This window comes from Lissotriton vulgaris, chromosome 1_1 (genome assembly GCF_964263255.1).
Source record: "Lissotriton vulgaris chromosome 1_1, aLisVul1.2, whole genome shotgun sequence".
NCBI lineage: Eukaryota > Metazoa > Chordata > Amphibia > Caudata > Salamandridae > Lissotriton > Lissotriton vulgaris.
This window is the reverse complement of record NC_141685.1, coordinates 1129760629-1129780798: the sequence shown is the minus strand read 5'-3', so window position 1 is coordinate 1129780798 and position 20170 is coordinate 1129760629. Positions and strand designations below refer to the sequence as shown.

Here is a 20170-nt window from a genome sequence, read left to right as displayed (position 1 = left end):
CTTGCATTAATCCCAGCCACTGCCAATCGTTCGGGCCGCATCATGATCCATCATTTTTTGCCATCCATGCCACTTCAGTTTGGACCCGGCCATATGCAAATTAGTTTTGACCATGCACCAGTGAGAACAGTCCACTCTGAACTGCCAAGCCTGGCTCCCCTGAATCAGAATACAAGCAACCTATGAACTGTTTCACCCTGATAAGGGCTGATGCTGCAGCCAGGGATATTAACTCGAATGTCCTCATCAGGCGTCATGCTTGGCTGCGTGTCTCTGGCTTCAAGCTGGAGGTTCAACAGCATCTGTTAAACCTGCAGTTTGAAGGGGAGCACCTCTTCGGACCGCAGATGGATCAGATATTGTAAAACATCAAAAAAGAGCACAGATACAGCCATGGTTATGGGTGATCTCTAGATCTTCTTCCTAGGGATTCTTTTTGAAAGACCCAGTTCAGAGGGGGTACCATGGCCATCTACCCTGATACACCTGCCACTTACCAGAGGAAGCAGCACCAGCAGCAACCTACACAGGGCTATTCCAATGTTGGGTAGGTAGGGAACAACTACAAGGGTAATGGTAGAGGAAGTGCAGTTAAGGAAGTCATCCATTCTAAACAGTGACACTCTCACTCTCCCCCAATCAATCAATCAATCAATCAATCATTTCTTAAGCGCACTACATAACTGTGAGGGTCTCAAGGCGCTGAGGGGGGGAGGGGAGGGGGCCGCTACTGATCTAACAGCCAGGTCTTTAGTGTCCTCCTGAAGGTCAGATCTTGTGTCTGTCGTAGGCTCAGTGGGAGGGTGTTCCATGTCTTGGCGGCGAGTTGGGAGAAGGATCTTCCGCCGGTGGTTGTTCTTCGGATGCGCAGGGCGGTGGCGAGTGAGAGGTCGCGGCTGGCGGTTGGGGGTGTAGAAGGAGAGCCGTCTGTTGAGGTAGGCTGGGCCTGTCTTGTGGAGTGCCTTGTGTGCGTGGATGAGGAGCTTGAAGGATATCCTCTTGTTGACGGGGATCCAGTGCAGGTTTCTCAGGTGGGGGTTATGTGGCCGTGTCATGGTACATAGAGGATCAGTCGTGCTGAGGCGTTTGGGATGCGTTGTAGTCAATTGATGAGCTTGGTCGGGGCTCCCGCGTAGAGGGCGTTTCCGTAGTCTAGTCTGCTGCTGACGAGGACCTGGGTGACTGTCTTTCTTGTATCTGTCGGGATCCATCTGTAGATCTTGCGGAGCATGCGGAGGGTGTTGAAGCAGGAGGAGGACTTGCTTGGTCATTGAGAGCATTGAGTCGAGGATGATTCCCAGGTTGCGTGCGTGGTCGGTGTGGATCGGGGCTGCCCCCAGTGCTGTTGGCCACCAGGAGTCATCCCAGGCTGACGGGTTGGAGCCGAGGATGAGGACCTCCGTCTTGTCCGAGTTCAGCTTCAGACGGTGCTCTTCATCCAGTCGGCAACGGCCTTCATTCCTTCATGGAGGTTGGCTTTGGTGGTGATGGGGTCCTTGGTGAGGGAGAGGATCAGTTGAGTGTCGTCGGCGTAGGAGATTATGTTGAGGTCGTGCTGTCGGGCGACGTGTGCAAGCGGGACCATGTAATTGTTCAACAGTGTCGGGCTGAGGGAGGATCCTTGGGGTATGCCGCAGATAATCTCGGAGGCTTCGGAACAGAACGGAACGGGGGGAGGCGGACGCTCTGGGTTCTGCCCGAGAGGAAGGAGGTGGTCCATTCCAGAACCTTGTCTCGGATACCTGCGGCGTGGAGCCGTGCGCGTAGTGTGCGGTGGCAGACGGTGTTGAAAGCGGCGGAGAGGTCTAGGAGGATGAGTGCTGCAGTCTCCCTGTTGTGTAGCAGGGGCCTAATGTCGTCGGTGGCGGCGATGAGGGTGGTCTCAGTGCTGTGGTTGCTGCGGAACCCTGACTGAGAAGGGTCCAGGATTCTGTTCTCTTTGAGGTATCGGGTTAGCTGTCGGTTAACGATTTTCTCGATGACCTTGGCTGGGAAGGGGAGCAGAGAGATGGGTCGGACGTTCTTTAGGTCTCTTGGGTCTGCCTTGGGTTATTTGAGTAGGGCGTTGATCCCGGTGTGTTTCCAGCTCTCTGGGAAGGTCGCGGTCTCAAGGGAGAGATTGATGACGTTGCATAGGTGGGGTGCGATGGAGCTGCTTGCTTTGTTGAAGACGTGGTGCGGGAATGGGTCTGACGGAGAGCCGGAGTGGATGGTGCTCATGGTCTTGGTGGTGTCATCGACGCTCACGCTGGTCCAGGCTAGTAAGGGGACGTAGTCGATGGTGTGCGGAGGGTCTGTTGTGTTGCTGTCTGTTGGGGCTGTCTGGGTGTTGAAGCTGTTGTGGATGTCTGCTATCTTGCGGTGGAAGAAGGTGGCGAGGGAGTCGCACAGGGCTTGCGACGGCGGGATGTCGTTGGTGTTGGAGCTGGGGTTAGAGAGTTCCTTCACGATGTTGAAGAGCTCCTTGCTGTTGTGTGCGTTGTTGTTGAGGTGGTCTTTAAAGGAGGTCTTCTTGGCATCCCCGATGAGGTGGTTGTGGTTGCGGACGGCGTCCTTGTGTGCTACGTGGCTGTCCCGAGTTTGTTTACTGTGCCATTTCTTCCCTAGTTTCCGGCAGGCTTGCTTGGAGTCTAGGAGTTCTGCTGTGAACCAGCTGGCCCTCTTGCTGGTGTCTCTATGGGGGGTGTTTCTTCAACGGGGCGAGGGTGTTGGGGCAGTCCTCGATCCAGCGTCTGACGTTGTGTGCAGCGACGTCGATGTTGGAGGGTTCGGTGGGTGGGCTGAGAGAGAGGTTTGCATGTAGTTGGTCTTCGGTGATTTTGCTCCAGCGGCGGCGGGGGATCTGTTGGGTGCGGTGGTGTGTGGTGGGTTTCTGGAAGGTGAAGTGGATGCAGTGGTGGTCGGTCCAGAGGAGTTCGGTGGGTTGGCTGACGGAGACGTGCAGGCTTGAGGAGAAGACGGGGTCAAGCATGTTGCCGGCGGAGTGGGTGGGCGTTGTGACGAGTTGTCTCCGTCCGAGGTTAGCGAGGTTATCGATCAGGGTTGTGGAGTTGTTGTTGTTCTCAAGGTGAAAGTTCAGGTCTCCGAGAAGGATGTAGTCGTGGAGGTCAGGGCGTGCGTGCTGATGAAGTCCGCGATGGAGTCGCAGAACTTGGGGGCGGGGTCCGGGGGGTCGGTAGACGAGGGTGCCTCAGAGGGGGGAGTTGGGGTCTGTGTGGATCTGGAAATGCATGTGTTCGGCAGGCTGAGCGCGTTGTCTGTGCCAGTCGAGACCCTGATGCTGTTCTTGTGGACAATGGCGATTCCTCCTCCAACTCCGTTGGTGCGGTCTCTGCAGGTGATCTTGTAGCCGTCTGGAGGTGCTCTTCAACCAGGTCTCTGTCAGGAAGGCGACGTCCGGGGAGGTTGTGTTGAGCAGATCCCAGAGCTCGACGGCGTGTTTGCGTGCGGAGTGGGTGTTCAGTAGTATGCATCGGAGGTGGTTGAGGTCTTTCTTGGCGGGTGGTTTGTTGGCTCTGTGGCTGGTGTAGCTGCAGTTCCTGCAGGTAAAGGGACTGTGTGTGCGTTTAGGGGCGGCCTTGAAGCAGTTGTGGGTCCGTCCGGGGTTGAGAGCTTGCAGAATGCTGGCGTCATAGTGGCGGCGGTCGTCATGGTGGGCGCGGTCCAGGCTCGGACGGTCGCAGACAGCTTGCAGCGGGCCAGCGGCGCGACCGCGCAGCGGCCGTCATGTATGGGGAGGTGGAAGTGAGGAGCAGCTGGGAGGCGAGAGGCGGGGGCAGCGAATGGGCGGTGAGGGGCGACGAAGGAAACAGAAGGCAAAGGCCCAACAATTGAGGGGTAAACGAGTGGCACAGAGGGCAGAATGGTCACAAAAGGGCGAAAGGTCACAGAAAATGTGGGAAACGAGTGACACAGAAGACAAAAGACCACAAGAAAAGGGCAAAAATGTGCAATCATCCGGACCCAACACTAGGCGGCGATCTATGCACAGATATGAATGTCAGCAGCCCTACATGCCAAGAACAGATGCATACTGGTAAGTAGCATTTGCAGCACAGAAGGCAGAAAGGTCACAGAAATGCAGGGGCAGCTAAGCAACAGAAGGCAAAAACGGGCAGAGAGACACGGGGGTCGCGAGGGGAGCAGAAGGAAAAATCGGGCAGAGAGGCACAGGGGCAGCGAGGGGAGCAGAAGGGAAACCTGGCAGAGAGACATGGGACAGCGAGGGGAACAGAGGGAGAAAACGGGCACAGACCACGTACAGGCAGCGGGGGAGAAGACAACAGCAGTCACAGACACAACAATGAAAATGCAGTCACTACAACGGGAGCAATGAAAGAAAATACAGGCAATACAATGGAGGATGAGCAAAACTACAGCCTACCACTGGCCACCAGGGATTAGGTGCAGGTGGTAGCCTGCAGGTGGAGGAGGGCCTCGACTTCCTCAGCAGCGGCAGCTGGGGCAGGGACACACAGGCGGTGCTGTGCGGAGGGGGAGCGACCTACTTGGAAGGGTCAAGGGTCGCTCACAATATACCTGTTGGGGGAAGACTACAGGGGTTTCTCCCACAGTAGGACCAATGAGTCTCCTTTATCATAAAGCAGGGTTACTGCTTAGAGCACACTGCATCCCCATCGGACATCACCCTGCAAACACACCCTCTTCCCAGAACACCAGTGCCTCTTTCAGGAGGAGGTACAGGTGCGCATTCTCAAAGGGGCAAAAAATACCATCCCGCAACACTAGTGTGGAAAGAGGTGTACTTCCTTATCCTCAACAATGACAGGACCCTCAGGCCTATGCGTCACCTCAGGCTCCTCAACAAGAATATCCTGGCAGAGCACTTTCAGACGGTTACGCTACAAAACATCATCCCTCTGTTACAAGGAGGAGACTTCATGACCGCCTTTGATCTGAAGGGCACCTATTTCCATATCCCAATCCACCCTGCTCACCGCCGTTAGCTGCAGTTCGTGGTAAGTGGTCAACATTTTCAATTCAAAGTCCTGCCCTTCGGGGTCACTAAGGCCCCCTGGGTGTTTACAAAATGCCATGCTATATTAGCCGCTCATCTTGGGGCCGCCTCCACATTTCATTACTTGAATGCATGATCAAGAGTGCAAACAGACTGCTGTGCCCCACCAACACCCAAACCACAATAGATCTCTTACATGGTTTAGGGTTTACCGTCAATGCTGTCATATCCCATCTTCAACCCCTTCAGGTCCAGGAAAGCCTATCCCAACCAGGCACGGTTCCAAGCATTTCAACTGTTAATTTCTATTTTTCAGCCACATAACCACTTCCTAGTCAGAAGAGTCATGTGCTTCCTTGGCATGATGGCCTCCTCTATTGCATTAGCCACTCATGCAAGGTTACACATGCGCCTGTGACAAAAGTGCCAGGCAGCACAAAGGTCACAAGCGGAGGGTCACTGGGAAGATCTAGTGTTGGTATGGGCCAGCACCCAGTGCTCTCTGCAGTGGTGGAACAGCAACAATCTGTTGCAAGGCCGACCCTTTCTAGCCCCATTCCCGCAGGCGACCATCACAAAGGACCCATCCCTCATGGGTTGCAGGGCCCATTATCATCCTGGTGGCTCCCTCCTGGGCCACACGACCCTGATTTACGACTCTTCTTGACTTATCTGTAGTTCTGCCCAACCAGCCAGACCTTCCAACAGAACCCAGGCACGGTCAGGCACCCGCACCATTACTACCTTTCCAAACGCATCGATCCTCTGAAACCAGTGGTCCAAGATATAGGGCCTTATTCAGATCTTGGCGGACAGGTTACTCTGTCACACCGGTGACAGATATCCCGTCCGCTGAAATATAAATCCCATAGAATATAATGGAATTTATATTTCAGAAAACCGGATATCCGTCACCATTGTGATGGAGTAATCTATCCACCAAGATCTAAATTAGGCCCACAGTCTGTTTTCTGCTTCATCTTCAAATGTCAGGCCTTGCCTACACTGCTATTCGCCCCCACTTGGGTACAGTTGCAGCTTACCTATAAAACAGTCAACACACTTCTTTATTCAGGGACCACATCATCGAAGCCTTCATGGAAGGACTCAAAAGAGTTATCCTGCCAGCTCCTGTTTGGAACCTCAATATTGTCATAACTTAACTCAGTGGTCCTCCTTTTGAGCCCTCCACTCCTTCCCCCTCCATTTCCTGTCTTGGAAGGTTGCCTTCATCATTGCCATTACATCTCTAAGGCGTGTGAGCGAACTTCAAGCTCTTACCTTAGAAGAGCCTTTCTTCCAAGTACATAACAACAGAGTTGTCCTTTAGACTAACCCAAAGTCTCTGCCTAAGGTAGTATCTCCCTTCCGCCTTAATCAGATCATTGAGCTTCTGGTGCTTTTACAGGCACACTAAGTAGCACATAAAGACCTCCACACACTAGTTTTTTTTGTTGCTTTCACTAAACCACACAAAGGCCACACTTTCTGTAAGGCAGGCAAAGCCAGATTGTTTGTCAAGTGCATTCAAATTTGCTACGCTAATGTCAAATGACAATTGCCTGCTCCACTCTACCCGCTAGAAGAGGGCCTTGATGGCCTTCCTTAGCAACATACCCAAGCAGGCATATGTAAAGGAGCTACTTGGTCACCTGCACATGCCTTTGCCGAGCAGTAATATTTGGATGTCCTAACAAACCAACAAGCAAAGTTTGGCCAGGTTCTTACGTGGGCCTTTTCAGACTTCTGCAACATTGGCTGGCTAGCCACCAGTAAGGAGAAAACTGATTTACAGTCATTGCAAAGCATGTGTTTCTACTGCTACACATGCCACAAACTGAATACCCAGTAAGCATATGTTAGTGGCATGTAGTGCTGCAGATTCACATGCGCCCACCGACTTGCTCGAAAGCCTCTGGTTGTAGCAGATGTCTTCTTCCTTTTGCATGGTCATCTCTTTTCTTCTTCTATGATCCATCTATGCCACCCCTCCTCTGGCTTTTTTTTTTTTTTTTTTTGGCAAACAATCTACCAGTGGAGCTGATGCCCATGCTCATTACCAGTCATAGGACGGGCCGTCGTATTACCTCAAGACTTAAAAAACTTACCAGTCATAGGAGGAGTCTCCATACCTCGAAGCTTGGAAGACTTCTTTGAAGAAAACAACTGGCACACATCTGAGCCCAACACTAGATGTCAGGAGAATGCAGAGCATGTGAATCTACAGCACTACATGCCAAAAACAGATGCTTACAAGGTAAGTAGCACATTCCTTATATAGTTCTTACTACACCTGTCAAAGTATTGAAGCTCTTGTCACAGTGGAGGCAGTCCATCACGGACAGTTTACACTTTGCACATGGATAGCAACCCCTTTGAGTTGTTGGTATCAAGTCAATAATTGGCAACCATAATTGTTGTTACAAAGTATTGATATATATCCTTGTGATTCACAATGAAGAGGGGATATCCCTTTGATATCACATCTTTCTTGCGAAGCACAAGTTGTAAAGACCACTTTTGCGAGTCAGTATGAGTTTTGTACATTTTGGGTTGAATTTTTCCAGTTGCACATCTTGCCCTTTTTGTGCACAGCATGCTTTTCTACCGCAGTACACTATTCATTGGTAATTTTGCTGTTAAAACTATATTGGATTTGCATGCTATGCATTAGGCCACCATCTAGTGGGATGGTTCAGAACATTTCTTCTACAAAGGTAGTTTGATCTTGGGCGTCACATTTACATTTCATCACCTTTTAGCTCATTTCTGCCGTGAGTGGTAGGATCAGTCATCAAAGCTGCTGAAATGCTGTATCGTAGCTGGAAGAAGGACTATCCTGTATATGCTGAGGAATTATTCTGCAGAAAAGTCGCTTTTTTGGAATATTTTTTCCCCTTTCACAACCTAGTTTTTGCAGAAGGCTCAACAGAAATGTTTTTTTGTACAATCTAAAGCTGTATAGCATTTTTCAATCCTAGCAAACAAAAAGCGACTCTTTTCAAAATTACAGAATGCAGCTTTAAGTAGAAGGAATTAATAGACAAAGGAATTATTAGTGCTTCAGCTGCATTTGTAAGCGCAGATAGGCTGCTATATCGCTACAGTGCAGAAACCAAGGCTCATCTCCCTAGAATGGTAGGTGCCTCCGAATCAGGCACCCAGTGAGATCCCGCACCATGTGTCCTTAAAGACATTGATGTCCCTACTCAGGGAATTAATCACACAGAGCTGCTTTGCCGGGTGTTTGTCTCCTCACATCTCCTGTACTGTCCTCATAGGTGACTAAATATTCAGTAGCTTACGCCTGGATCTTTCAGTTCTGGAGGAAGAGGTGAATAAACACCTAGTAACACAAAACTGTGGCAGAGAAGGACAGGGCTGGTTTTCCAGGCAGATGTCTCTTACATTCTTCTCCTTCATAGAGTTCAACTTAACTCTTTGGTTCTTGACACATCCTGCTCTCCTTCACACATGTCTGTCATACTGTCTCTGTCACTAGATCTCCTTGTCAGTCTATCTCCTATTTCCGTTCACATTTTCTCATCCCAACTCAACCATCCATCCCTCTCTTTCTGTCCTTCACTTCCTCTTCTAGCACCACATTGTCTCAGACTTCTCAATTGTGTGTCTCACATTTACCTCCGCACAACATTTACCTCAGTGTCGAATTCACTCGCAAGGATCGGTAAAGACTAATAGCCGTTCTAGCATTTTCCTTCCTCACAGGCTCCACTCCTCTCGACCTGTTCAAATTCTATGTGGAGGATCTGAAGGCACGTTTCCACGATGAGAAGAAAATTGTCAAAGACATATTAAAAGTAAGGAAAATAAGGATTACTTTTTGATATCAGAGCTGGGACTTCCAGCTTTCTAGACTGTGAATGCTTTCTTTCCCACACTCAGGGTTTGTTCTCCTGCACACAAGTACTGCATTTCCTGACCAGTGTCCCTCAGCCATACCAAAGTGCTCTGTCTTCTTGCACCTTCTGCTTCTTTCATACCCTCGACTCTCCCCTCCCCTGCAACTAACCGCTCCTCTTGCTCCAACTGCATCATTCATAACATCTGACTGCCCTCTCTCCCTGCAATCCCTCCCCTGCATCCAACTGCTTCCTTGCCTACTCTGGGTTATGCCCGTACTCCCAACAGCACTATAGCTCTCAATGTACTTTTTCCTGCTGAATCTCTCATTCTTCATATAAGTGCTCTTCAGTCTGTATCATTGAGCAATTAGTCTGTTTTGAAAGAGGAGTGTGTCATCGAACAATAACACACTCTGCATCAGATTTGACTTATTTTGTTTGACAGTATTCACTGCATCATCTTTTAGCACCAGCAAAGTCAAGGCCTGGTAGGGCATTTAATCAGTACTGTTGAAAGGAGACAAAAATATCTGTCCCTGACCTCCAATGTTAAAAAAACAGTGGTACGCTATGAATATTAAAAAGATACTAAAGTAGGGGATACGAGGACACTCAACGAGAGGAGGATTCCAGGCGCTTCTGATCTAAGCATGCCATCATCGGAAGAATCAAGCTGAGGTATCACATAAAACTATGAAGTAACTTTTGATCAAACACATATGTGATAATATTTGCTTGTCCATGGTCGGGCGAGTTAGCCTAGTTCAAATTAGGTTTGGGCGTGGTGGCTTTTTCTGGGCAAGACTTTTCTTTAAAACGTTTTGATTCTTAATTACGAGCAGGAATTGCAAGCTTTTCCTGGACAACGGCCCAAAGTTTCTCCTTTCTACAACTGCAGTCTTAAAGATATCTCACCTTCTGCCTCAGGCACCACCTTATTTCTACAACCACAGCTCCTATTCCTAATCCCTATCCTCCCAAAGATAACACATCCTCCCCAAGCTATATCCTCTCATAGTTCATCTTCAGCACAATGAAATCTTCGACTACTACACTCCTTTACCTTCTTCGGCATCTAATACACACTTCTCCTGTTCTCATGTGTCACACCTGTACCTTTCTGCTTCTGATAATACCTTCTGCCCACAGCTGTTGCACCACTCATACTCCTCTTCTGGCACACATACCACCTTCTTCTGCTTCCGACTGTCCCTTTAATCACTTTGCCATAAGTATCCGCCTATTTTGATAGCCTGATTGAAGCCACCTCTGAAAGCATCTCTCTTCATCTTTACCTTTGTAGGACCGCAACTTCGCTATAGAGGTGAACACAACTTTTGAGGATTTTGCACATATCATCAGTTTTGACAAGCGGGCAGCAACGCTGGATGCCGGGAATATAAAACTCACCTTTAACAGTGTAAGCTCAGCTGGAAGAGGCCGCATGGAAGTAGAAGCAAACTGAAGATGGAGCAAAAACAGGGGGGCAAAGAAGGGAGGACAGGGGTGCCAATAATACTTGTAGTTTGGGGGGTGAGGAAGGAGCTACAGCTGGGGCTGTGACACTTCCAGAATGGAGCACACCACTCCACGAGAGTGCAGTGGAAGGAAGAGAATGCGTATCTGTCATGTGGCTGAGATGTGTGGTATTTTGTTATCAGGCATGAGAATAATATGCCTGGTAGCACATTGAAAGAAAAAGGAGTGAGGGATATGTTGCTGAAGCATTAAATGTTATTGTATTGGTGGCTTTAAAGTGTGCAATTGAAGGGCAACCTATGAAGGAAGCGTATTGGTGTCCATGAAGGAAGTGTACTGGTGTTGTGCGTTTGTAGTCAAGACTGCTCAGACAGCATACACAAGTGGTTCAGAGAAAAGTGTGAAAATTAACATGGTCATGTATATCGAGCCCTACCATCTCCACACTGGTCTGTACCACACAGTTTAACCACTTTCAGTATGGGTCTACAGAAATGCCCATTCCATGCCTAGGTTAGGGAAAAAAGGCAGAAGGAGAGGATAAAAGCGGTTTGACGTGTTTGAATAATGGGATACTGCCTAGACACAGAGGCAGGTGTTTTATCAGATATGTCAAAGACTCGGCCAAGGTGCACTGGACTTCAAAAGACAGACAATCGGGGAGTTATAACCCAGGCTGTCACTTGCCACAGACATTGTCAAGTGCTGGAGAGGGTTTAAATTCTGACATACTACAGGGGTGGATGAGGAGCAAAGTGAGCCCAAGTGTTGTAGAGTATTGTACAACCAAGACACTACTTGGTTGAATGAGGGGTTAGGTGACCACTGAGAAAGCAGAAAGTTGTAATACTGTACAGCACATGACCACTGCAGGTTTCTAGGCGGTAAGACCATTGAGATCAGAGAGTTTAAGAAGGAGCCACAGCATGGTAAAAAGGTGACAAGAGAAGGTCTGAAAGCGTAGAGGGTATTTTTATGGAAGAAGACAGCCATAGGGAGCTTCACAATTTGGCCGACCATGCTACCAGTCCTATTCTTATTGAATTTTAGGAAGACAAATAATTTAGTGACAACTGATTATAAGAGTCTAAGTGGGGGGTCATATCTGTTTTTTACAGTGGTTCCTCACACTAGAGACAGCTTGGCCATGGAAGACTCTATAAACAATACAAAGTGTCTTTAATTGGATATGTTGTTTTTTAGGTAGCCAATATCTGCGAAAGACTAAAGGTCCGGCCCTAGAAAATCTGGAGGCTCCCAGAATCAAGCTAGCATTGTCATTTTGGATGATTAGAAGTTTATGGAGTAAGTAGTCCAGGAACCCTAAGTAAATGGGAGTAGCATATTCTAAAGAGGAACTGATGAAAGCAAAGACTGCCCGTCTTTACCATCGGTAGTCACAAATGCGAGAACTTTTCTAAGTATTCTGATGTGGAAAGTACAGGCAGAGCCAACAGCTGCGATTTGACTGCCCATAGAGAGATTATTTATTTTATTTATTTTAAGGGTTTTGTATAGCGCGAACAAGACCCTTGCGGGTATCAGAGCGCTTCACAAGTGAGGTAGTTAGACAAGCAAAGCATAGTACAAAAGAAACATAGAAATTTGAGATAAACACATATGTTACAGCTGGAATGTTCCAGGAATCCGAGATAATGTTCATGTGAATTTCATCATGAGTAAGGATTTTACTTCTTTTTTGAAGGATGCAAATGATGGGTTGCGTCTGTTTTCTGCGGGTAGTGCATTCCAAATCCATGGAGCAATTCCAGAGAAAGCGCGACTATATGTTTTCTTCTTAGCAAATCTTTGAGGCTTCAGAAGGTTGTTGGCGCTCCTAGAGGATCTGTTCCCACACGGGAGCTCGAGTTTCTGGGTCAGGTAACTCGGGTGTTGTGGTCTAGACTAGAGCCTTGTGTGTCATGCAGGCGATATTCAGTTGGATTCTTGCTTCGAAGGGTAGCCAGTTGAGCGTTTTGAAGTATGGGGAGATGTGGCAATGTCTTTTGGAACCCGCGATAAATCTGGCCGCTGAGTTAAGTGATGCTCTAAGCGGAGCAGTTGACGATCTAGGTGAGTCCAGTAAGTGTTGCACTACCATAATCTTGTCTAGGAAGTACAAGTGCTTGGACTGCCAGTTTGAAGTCAATTGCTGGGAGGAAATGTTTTAATTTTCTCAGGGTGTGCATCTGAAAGTTTGCTCCTTTTGCTGCAGCACTGATATGTTTTTGCATGTTTAGGTTGCTGTCCAGAGTTACTCCCAGTGATTTTGCTGAGTCGATTAAAAGAGGTTGCCAGTTAAGCGCTGAAAGTTGTTTAAGCCATTCTTGAATGATGTCTATTTAGTTAGGGGGGCGATTAGTAGAAATTCGGTTTTGAGGGAATTTAGTTTGAGGTGGTTATCAGTCAACCAAGATTGAGTTTTTTGTAGAGTTGAGTTGAGAGCCTTGATGTCGCCCGGTGAGTTTGTCTTTAAATAAAGTTGTGTGTCGTTAGCGTACATGTGAAAGTGGATATTAGATGAATTGAGGATTTCGGTAAGAGGTTCAATGAATAAGTTGAACAGTGTAGGTGAAAGGGAGGAGCCCCGCGGGACTCCTAATGTGACTGGGACGGTCTTGGACAGGGATTGATTGACCTTGAACCTTTGGGATCTATTGCTGATGAAGGATGTAAACCAGTTTAGAACTGATCCTGATAACCCCATTCTGTGTTGGAGGAGGTCAAGGAGATTTTCATGTTTGACGGTGTCGAAAGCTGACAGTAAGTCGAGTAGGATAAGGAGGCAGGCTTCGTTCTGGTCTAGTATTTTTAAAGCATAATCTACAATGTGGGTCATGCTGACTCCATACTATGCCCTGCACGGAATCCAGATTGAAATTTATTGAGCAGGTGGAAGTTGGTGATGTGGTTGTCTAGCTGGCTGAGAGCACATTTTTCAAGTAGTTCAGCCAGAGTTGGGATGTTGGAAATTGGTCTGTAGTTATTCAAGTCTTTGGGATCTGCCGCCGTTTTTTTCAGGATGGGGGAAACTTGTCCCGATTTGAGAATATCCGGAATAACCCCTTGGACTAAGGAAGCATTGATGATCTTTATCCAAAGTGGTACTAGCATTGGTATGAGATCTTTGAGGTAGTTAGCAGGGAGGGGGTCAGAGAAGTGTTTGGAGGGGTTCAAGGACGTTAGCGCTTTTAGGATTGTTTCTTAGCTGTAAGTTGTAAAGGGGGCCCAGGAGGCATTGTTTTTGAGGGCGAGCTTGGTTGTGCAGGTGCGTGGGGTTATTGGGGTGGTCTTCTGCGTGTCGATCTGAGTTAATGAGGCCTTAAGTAGATCTGTTTTCAGGAGTTCCGTCTTTCTCATGAAGAAGGAAGAGAATTCTTCGCAGCTGGGAGGGGAGCATTAACCATCTTGGGGTGGGTGAGCTGCGCCATGAGATTGACTTTTAACTAGTTCAAAGAGCTTCTTGGGTCGGTTTTTGGCTTGATCTAGCTTATTCTTGAAAAAGTTTGCTTTTGAGGTCTGATCTTTCTATAGTACGAGTTTCTGGAGGATCTGAGCAGTTTAAGGTGGTTCCCTCCATCTCCGTTTAACTAATCTTAAGGCTCGTCTCTCCTGGTTGAGTCTACCGTCATACCAAGGTTTAGAGTGTTTTGTAGAAAGCCTCTTCAGTTGTAGAGGCGCGGTAGTATCTAGGATCGTGGTCATGTGGTCAGGCATTGTAGTGATTTTGCTGAACGGGTTAGGGACCCATCTCAACCAGCCAGTGGGCATTTTCCATTCACAATCAATATTTCTGTTTTCTCTGTGTTCAGTTTGAGTGAATTCTACCCATTCAATTCCCAAAAATTTCATAGTTTGCTAGAATGCTAGGTTTGTGATGGGATTTCTGTCAAGACATGCCAGCACCCATTTGTCATCAGCATATATATATATATATATATATATATATATATATATATATATATATATATATATATACCTCTATTTACTAGGTATGAAGGTTAAGTTATCCATGATAGTGAGGACAACTAATTCAGTAATAAGGGGCTCATTACGATCGCGGACAAACTTGCGTCCGTCCACGAGCCCTGAGTAGGAGGGAACGTCCGCATGGGCTGCGGAATTCCCTCCTGTGCAATTAGGATGTGACCGCCACCCTGGCGGTCACATCCTCTATTTGTAACATTGCGGAGGGTGCGGCTTCAAGCTGCACCCGCCGCAATGTAACAAATGCATACATTGCATTTTTATGCAGAAAGCGGCAGGCACCGCGCGGTGCCTGCCGATTTCTGCATACAAATGCAGGGGGGTACCATGAGTACCCCCCATGTGCACCCCCCACCCCCGCTTCACCCAGGGGGCCCGCTACGGGCCCCCGAGGTGAAGATCCACATGTTTTTCCTCTTCGGAGAAGCCGCCGCGGAAAAGCATCTTTTCACAGCCATCCTAATATGTCTGGCGGTGTCTGAGAGACACCGCCACCATATTAGAGCTTTTCCGCCGCGGCTGTAAGCCGACCGCTGCAGAAAAGCGGCGGACTGAAACCAAAACCCACCAGCCATCCTAATGTGGCGATGGGTCTTTGGTGGGTCCGCAGGGGTTTTCCTGCATCCTCCGGGCGGGCGGTGGCTTCCGCCGGCCCGGAGGATGCGGGAAAACCACGATCGTAATGAGCCCCTAAGTGCTGAACAAATGCCAGCTTGTGAATTGCCTACAAAATTAGTGTATTAAAGATGGCTTCAACGGTTATTTCCAATGCAGTTTTGCAGGATTTCTGCTCCTGCTAGTACTAACATTGGGTGAAGTTCTTTCAGAATAAAGTGATCCAAGCCCTGTTTATTGTGATGACTGCAGCTCATTTAAATGACAGTCATAATCCATATTAAAATGAGGAATTTAGGAGGGCAGATTGTATTGTTTATTTGTTTGAGAATTTGAACTGGGCAAGTATACAGAGGGGAGCCTGATTCTACATTTAAAATGACTAAAGAACGATCATGCTAGAACTGGAACCTTTGTAAGGATCGTGTCATTGGTTTGATGACTAAAGGAAGCTGACCTTGTTCATCCTCCTCTCTTAAGAGAGACATTTTATTTGCAAAGTAGTTTTTTTAATGATTGCCAAGTGCCTCCGAATCTCTTGCGACGTTCGGAACATGTAAAACAATTCATGTACTTTGTAGAAAATTGCTTTTGTGGTGGTGATTTTGAATTAATAGTTTGTTTAGCACTGAAAATGCGGTGCTTAAAAATTGTCATTTATCTTTTACATTCTAGACTGGCTTCTATGTTCTCCACTTTCATTATGTTGCAGTTTTATTTTGCCCTCTCTAAATTCCTAGGAGTACCATGAAATGGGTTTTTATGATAAATTATGACTTTAGAGATTGGGGTTGTATGTATGTGGGCTACAGACTTTGCAAAGGCCTTGGTTTGCACATCAACACACCTAACTAGAGTATAATAGTTATCTAAGATTTTAATAAATTCCTCTCTATTGTCTGTATTCCATTGGTGGATAAGCGATTGATTGAGAGAGAAAGTCCAAATGTAATGATGGAATAATCCAATCATAAATGAGTACAAATCTGAAGATTATTTATGTCCGTGTTAGCAGTCCAAATCTGCTCTAGAATGTCATTTCTTAACATGGGTTGGTTTGTGGCTATTTTGAGACATATTTAGCAAGACAAATAAATATTTAGCCATAAGGGTAGCCAGTAGTTGTAATCATCAACAATCATTCATTTGGTAAGTATGCAAACTTGAGTTCTACAGCGCATGAGTACGTAAATAAGTAAAAACTGACCTGAGACAGGACTGTTGTAGCGAGGGAAGAGAGTTGGTTTTATATCAGTGTTTCTTATGGACAGCAAACTATCTGGGGGTATTTTGCCCTTGGGTCTTTGCACAGATTTTGGGTCCTGAGAGATATAAGAGATAAGACCAGTATAGTGGTTGCCACCTGGTGCTGGCTGCTTGTAGCTGGCCACTGACTAACAAGCCCTTAGCACACCACCGGCACACCCACTGCACGCTTCTGATTAAATAATGGAGGATGATTTCGCACAGTAGTGGAGCTGTAGTTCCAGAGCAGGACCACTGACTACCCTTTGAAGAAAAGCACCACCTAAGATGGCAACCACATTTGCAAACACCTAGAAATTTGATCATTATTAAAAACTCTGAACTATCTAGGATGCAGATGATGCCTTGCATGGTATTCAGCTGAAACACAGTAAGTAATGTCCCCGCAAAAGTCAACTTCCCCACATAAAAGAAAATCAAGATGTTTCTAGTAGAGCAATCGTTAAAAACTATGAAAACTATTTAAAAATGAGGATTTAAAAAAGTTCAAGTCTGAAATGGGAAGGAAAGAAAAGGAAAAATGGCTTGCACTTGTTCATGGCACAGAGACTCAGCAGCACTGATTAGATAATGGAGGGGGATCACTCCTGTGCTTGGACCTGTAGCTCCCAAGCAAGCCCGCTGAACCTTAGAAGAAAGAACCTCCTACGATGGCTGCCCTTTTGGCAAACACCTGGAAACTCACTCAATATTAAAAACTCTGTGCACTATCTAGAACACCCTTACAGGTCCTTCCATAATAGTCGCTTAAAACAATGTAAATAATGGCCCGCAATAGTCAACATCCCTACATTAAAGCACACGTTACTTACCTTCTATCTGTAAGAAACAGTAGTTAGTGTTAGATTCCCTACCTTAGAATATCCCCATGCATCAGACTGGATCAGGAAAGTTTTGCGTAGCAGTACCCCTGCACTTCGGTAGGCGTTGTCTGCAGCTCCGCTTCCGTCGTCGGCGTCGTGGTCACCGGGATGACATCGTCGGAGTAATTTGACGCCGCCCTCGCGCACTGACGTCCGTTCTTGTACATAGCTTTCCACGCCAGGAACGCAGAGCCATGCCAGAGTCTGACACTGGTGCCATAAAACTAGGGCCCTCAAAGGGAAACACCTTAACCCTAGATATCGGTCCGCAGAACCGGGAGGATGGGTGGGGCGGTAAGGAATCTAACACTAACTACTGTTTCTTACAGATATATCGTTACCGAAGGTAAGTAACTTGTGCATCTGAAAGAAACAGGTTAGTGTTAGATTCCTTACCTTAGAATAGATACCCCAGCAATACCAACCCGGTGGTGGGTCTGCGGACCAAGATCACACCAGAAAGCCCTGGAGAACGGAACGGCCGAAAAAGCCATCTCTCCGGACTTGGCTGTCCAGGCAGTAGTGTCTAGCAAACGTGTGCAGCGAGGCCCACGTAGCTGCCTGACAGATGTCCTGCAAGGGGACTCCCCGACCCAGGGCAGTAGTAGCCGCTGTGGCCCGAGTGGAATGGGCCCTCAGCCCAACAGGGGGCTCCTTTTTAGCCAAGGAGTAACAGATCTTGATGCACAACACGACCCACCGAGAGATGGTCCATTTTTGCACCGCCCGTCCCTTTTCGCGCCCACGTAACCAACAAAGAGCTGGTCGTCCACCCGGAACTGGCGTGTGCGATCAAGGTAGAAGGGGAGCGCACGTTTTGGGTCCAGGCGGTGGAGCCTCTCTTCCTCCTTGGAAGGATGCGGAGGTGGAAAGAAGGTGGGCAAGGTAATGGACTGCCTGATGGGAAAGGCTGTAACCACCTTGGGCAGGAAAGAAGGACGTGTTTTCAACACAACTTTTTCCAGATGGACGGAAAGGAAAGGAGGCTTAGAAGAAAGAGCCTGGAGTTCACTCACTCTCCTGGCAGAGGTGATGGCTACCAGGAATGCAGTTTTAAGAGTAAGAAGACGAAGATGGCAATAATGAAGTGGCTCGAAAGGAGCGCACATCAGAAATGTAAGAACAAGGTTCAAGTCCCACTGCGGCATCACAAAAGGAAAAGGAGGGAACATGTGCGTGATGCCCTTCAAGAATCTATTAACAACAGGGGACTTGAAAAGAGAAGGCTGATCAGGAAGCCGCAAGAAGGCAGAAATGGCATTGAGGTAGCCCTTAAGAGTGCCCAGAGCAGGGCCCTGCTGGGCCAGAGAAAGAAGGTAGAGGAGAACCTCTGAAAGGGGGCAGAGAGAGGATCCACAGCCTTTGCTGTGCACCATGCCACAAATGTGTTCCACCTGCAGGCATATACCGATTTTGTGGAGGGACGCCTGACTGCCAGAATCACATCACATACTTCAGGAGGCAAGTCAAATGGCCTCAACTGCCACCGCTCAATCTCCACGCATGGAGTGGAGGCTGGACAGGTTCGAGTGGAGGACCGTCCCCTGCTGCTGCGTCAGGTCCTCCTGAAGAGACAGACGAATCGGAGGATCGACTGACATGCGGAGTAGCTCGGGATACCAGTATCTTCGTGCCCAGTCCGGAGCCACAAGGATGACTTGGACCCGGTCGCGCCTGATCTTCTTCAGCACTCTTGGCAGAAGTGGTATAGGCGGAAAGGCGTACAACAGACCTCAGCTCCACTCGTGACGAAAAGCGTCTCCGTTCGAGTGCTGCCTTGGAAATTCCATCGCGCAGAACTGATGACATTGCGCGTTCTCTTCGGTGGCGAATAGACCTAACCAAGGCTCTCCCCACTGCCGAAAGAGGCCTTGCGCCACGTCAGAGTTCAGACGCCATTCGTGATCCATCCTGCACCGGCGGCTGAGTTCATCTGCCCTGGCGTTCAGGGAACCTGCCAGGTGTTGAACCACCAAGGGGACGCCCTGGTGTTCCATCCATGTCCAGAGGCGCAGAGCCTCCTGACTAAGGGTCCACGACCCCACCCCGCCCTGTTTGTTGCAGTACCACATGGTGGTGTTGTTGTCCGTGAACACCTGCACTACACTTCCCCAGACAGAGGGAAGGAATGCTTTCAGTGCAAGTCGGATCGCCCGCAGCTCCAGAAGGTTGATGTGGAGCCGGGACTCTGCCGGAGAACAGAGGCCTCTGATCTCCCTCTCGTCCATGTGGCCCCCCATCCCAGGAGGGACGCATCTGTCACCACTACGTGCTCCGGTTGGGGAAGGGAGAGAGATCTGCCGCTGACCCAATTGCAGTTTGTGAGCCACCACTGCAACTGTTTCGCAGTGCCCTCCGAGATCCGGACGTGGGTGGACAGGTTGCCCTGATGCTGTGCCCACTGAAACTTCAGGTCCCACTGCAGAGCCCGCATCCGCCACCGGGCGTGATGCACCAGAAGGATGCAGGAGGCCATCAGCCCCAGGAGCCGCAGCGTCAACCTGACCGAGACTCGGGATAAAGTCTGAAAGACCGGAATCCGAGCCTGAATACCCCGAACCCGCTGTTCGGGAGGATAAACCCGAAACTGCGCAGAGTCTAGAAACGCTCCAATGAACAGGAGCTTCTGAGAGGACACAGGTGTGACTTCGGCACGTTGATGGAGAACCCCAGCTGGTGCAGAAGGTCGGCCGTATTCTGGAGGTAGGAGACGACTGTTTGGGGCGAGCCCGCCTTCAACAACCAATCGTCGAGATAGGGGAAGACTGAAACCCCTAATCTGCGCAGATGAGCTGCCACTACCGCCATCACTTTCGAGAACACCCGTGGGGCGCTGGTAACGCTGAAGGGGAGCACAGTAAACTATAAGTGCTTGTGGCCTACTGTGAACCGCAGGTATCCCCGTTGGGCCGGCAGGACGGGGATGTGGAAATACGCGTCCTGCAAGTCCAACGCTACCAGCTACCATCCAGTCTTCTGGGTCCAGGGCAGCTAGGACCTTAGCCAAAGTCAGCATCTTAAACTTCTCCTTCCGGAGGAAGCCGTTGACGCTCCTTAGATCCAAGATAGGGCCTTGGGTACCAGAAAGTAGTGGGAATAGCAACCACGTCCTACTT

The 20170-nt window shown here is 48.5% G+C and overlaps 1 protein-coding gene across 1 annotated transcript in view; it reads left to right on the top strand.

The window, feature by feature from the left end:
- LOC147748761 (pre-mRNA-processing factor 40 homolog B-like) overlaps nt 1–20170 on the top strand; it is a 146360-nt gene that overhangs the window by 63111 nt on the left and 63079 nt on the right. The window contains exons 15-16 of the mRNA XM_086928428.1: nt 8708–8799; nt 10148–10264. Coding sequence (XP_086784554.1) covers nt 8708–8799; nt 10148–10264 — 209 coding nt within the window. The remainder of the gene's footprint in view (nt 1–8707; nt 8800–10147; nt 10265–20170) is intronic.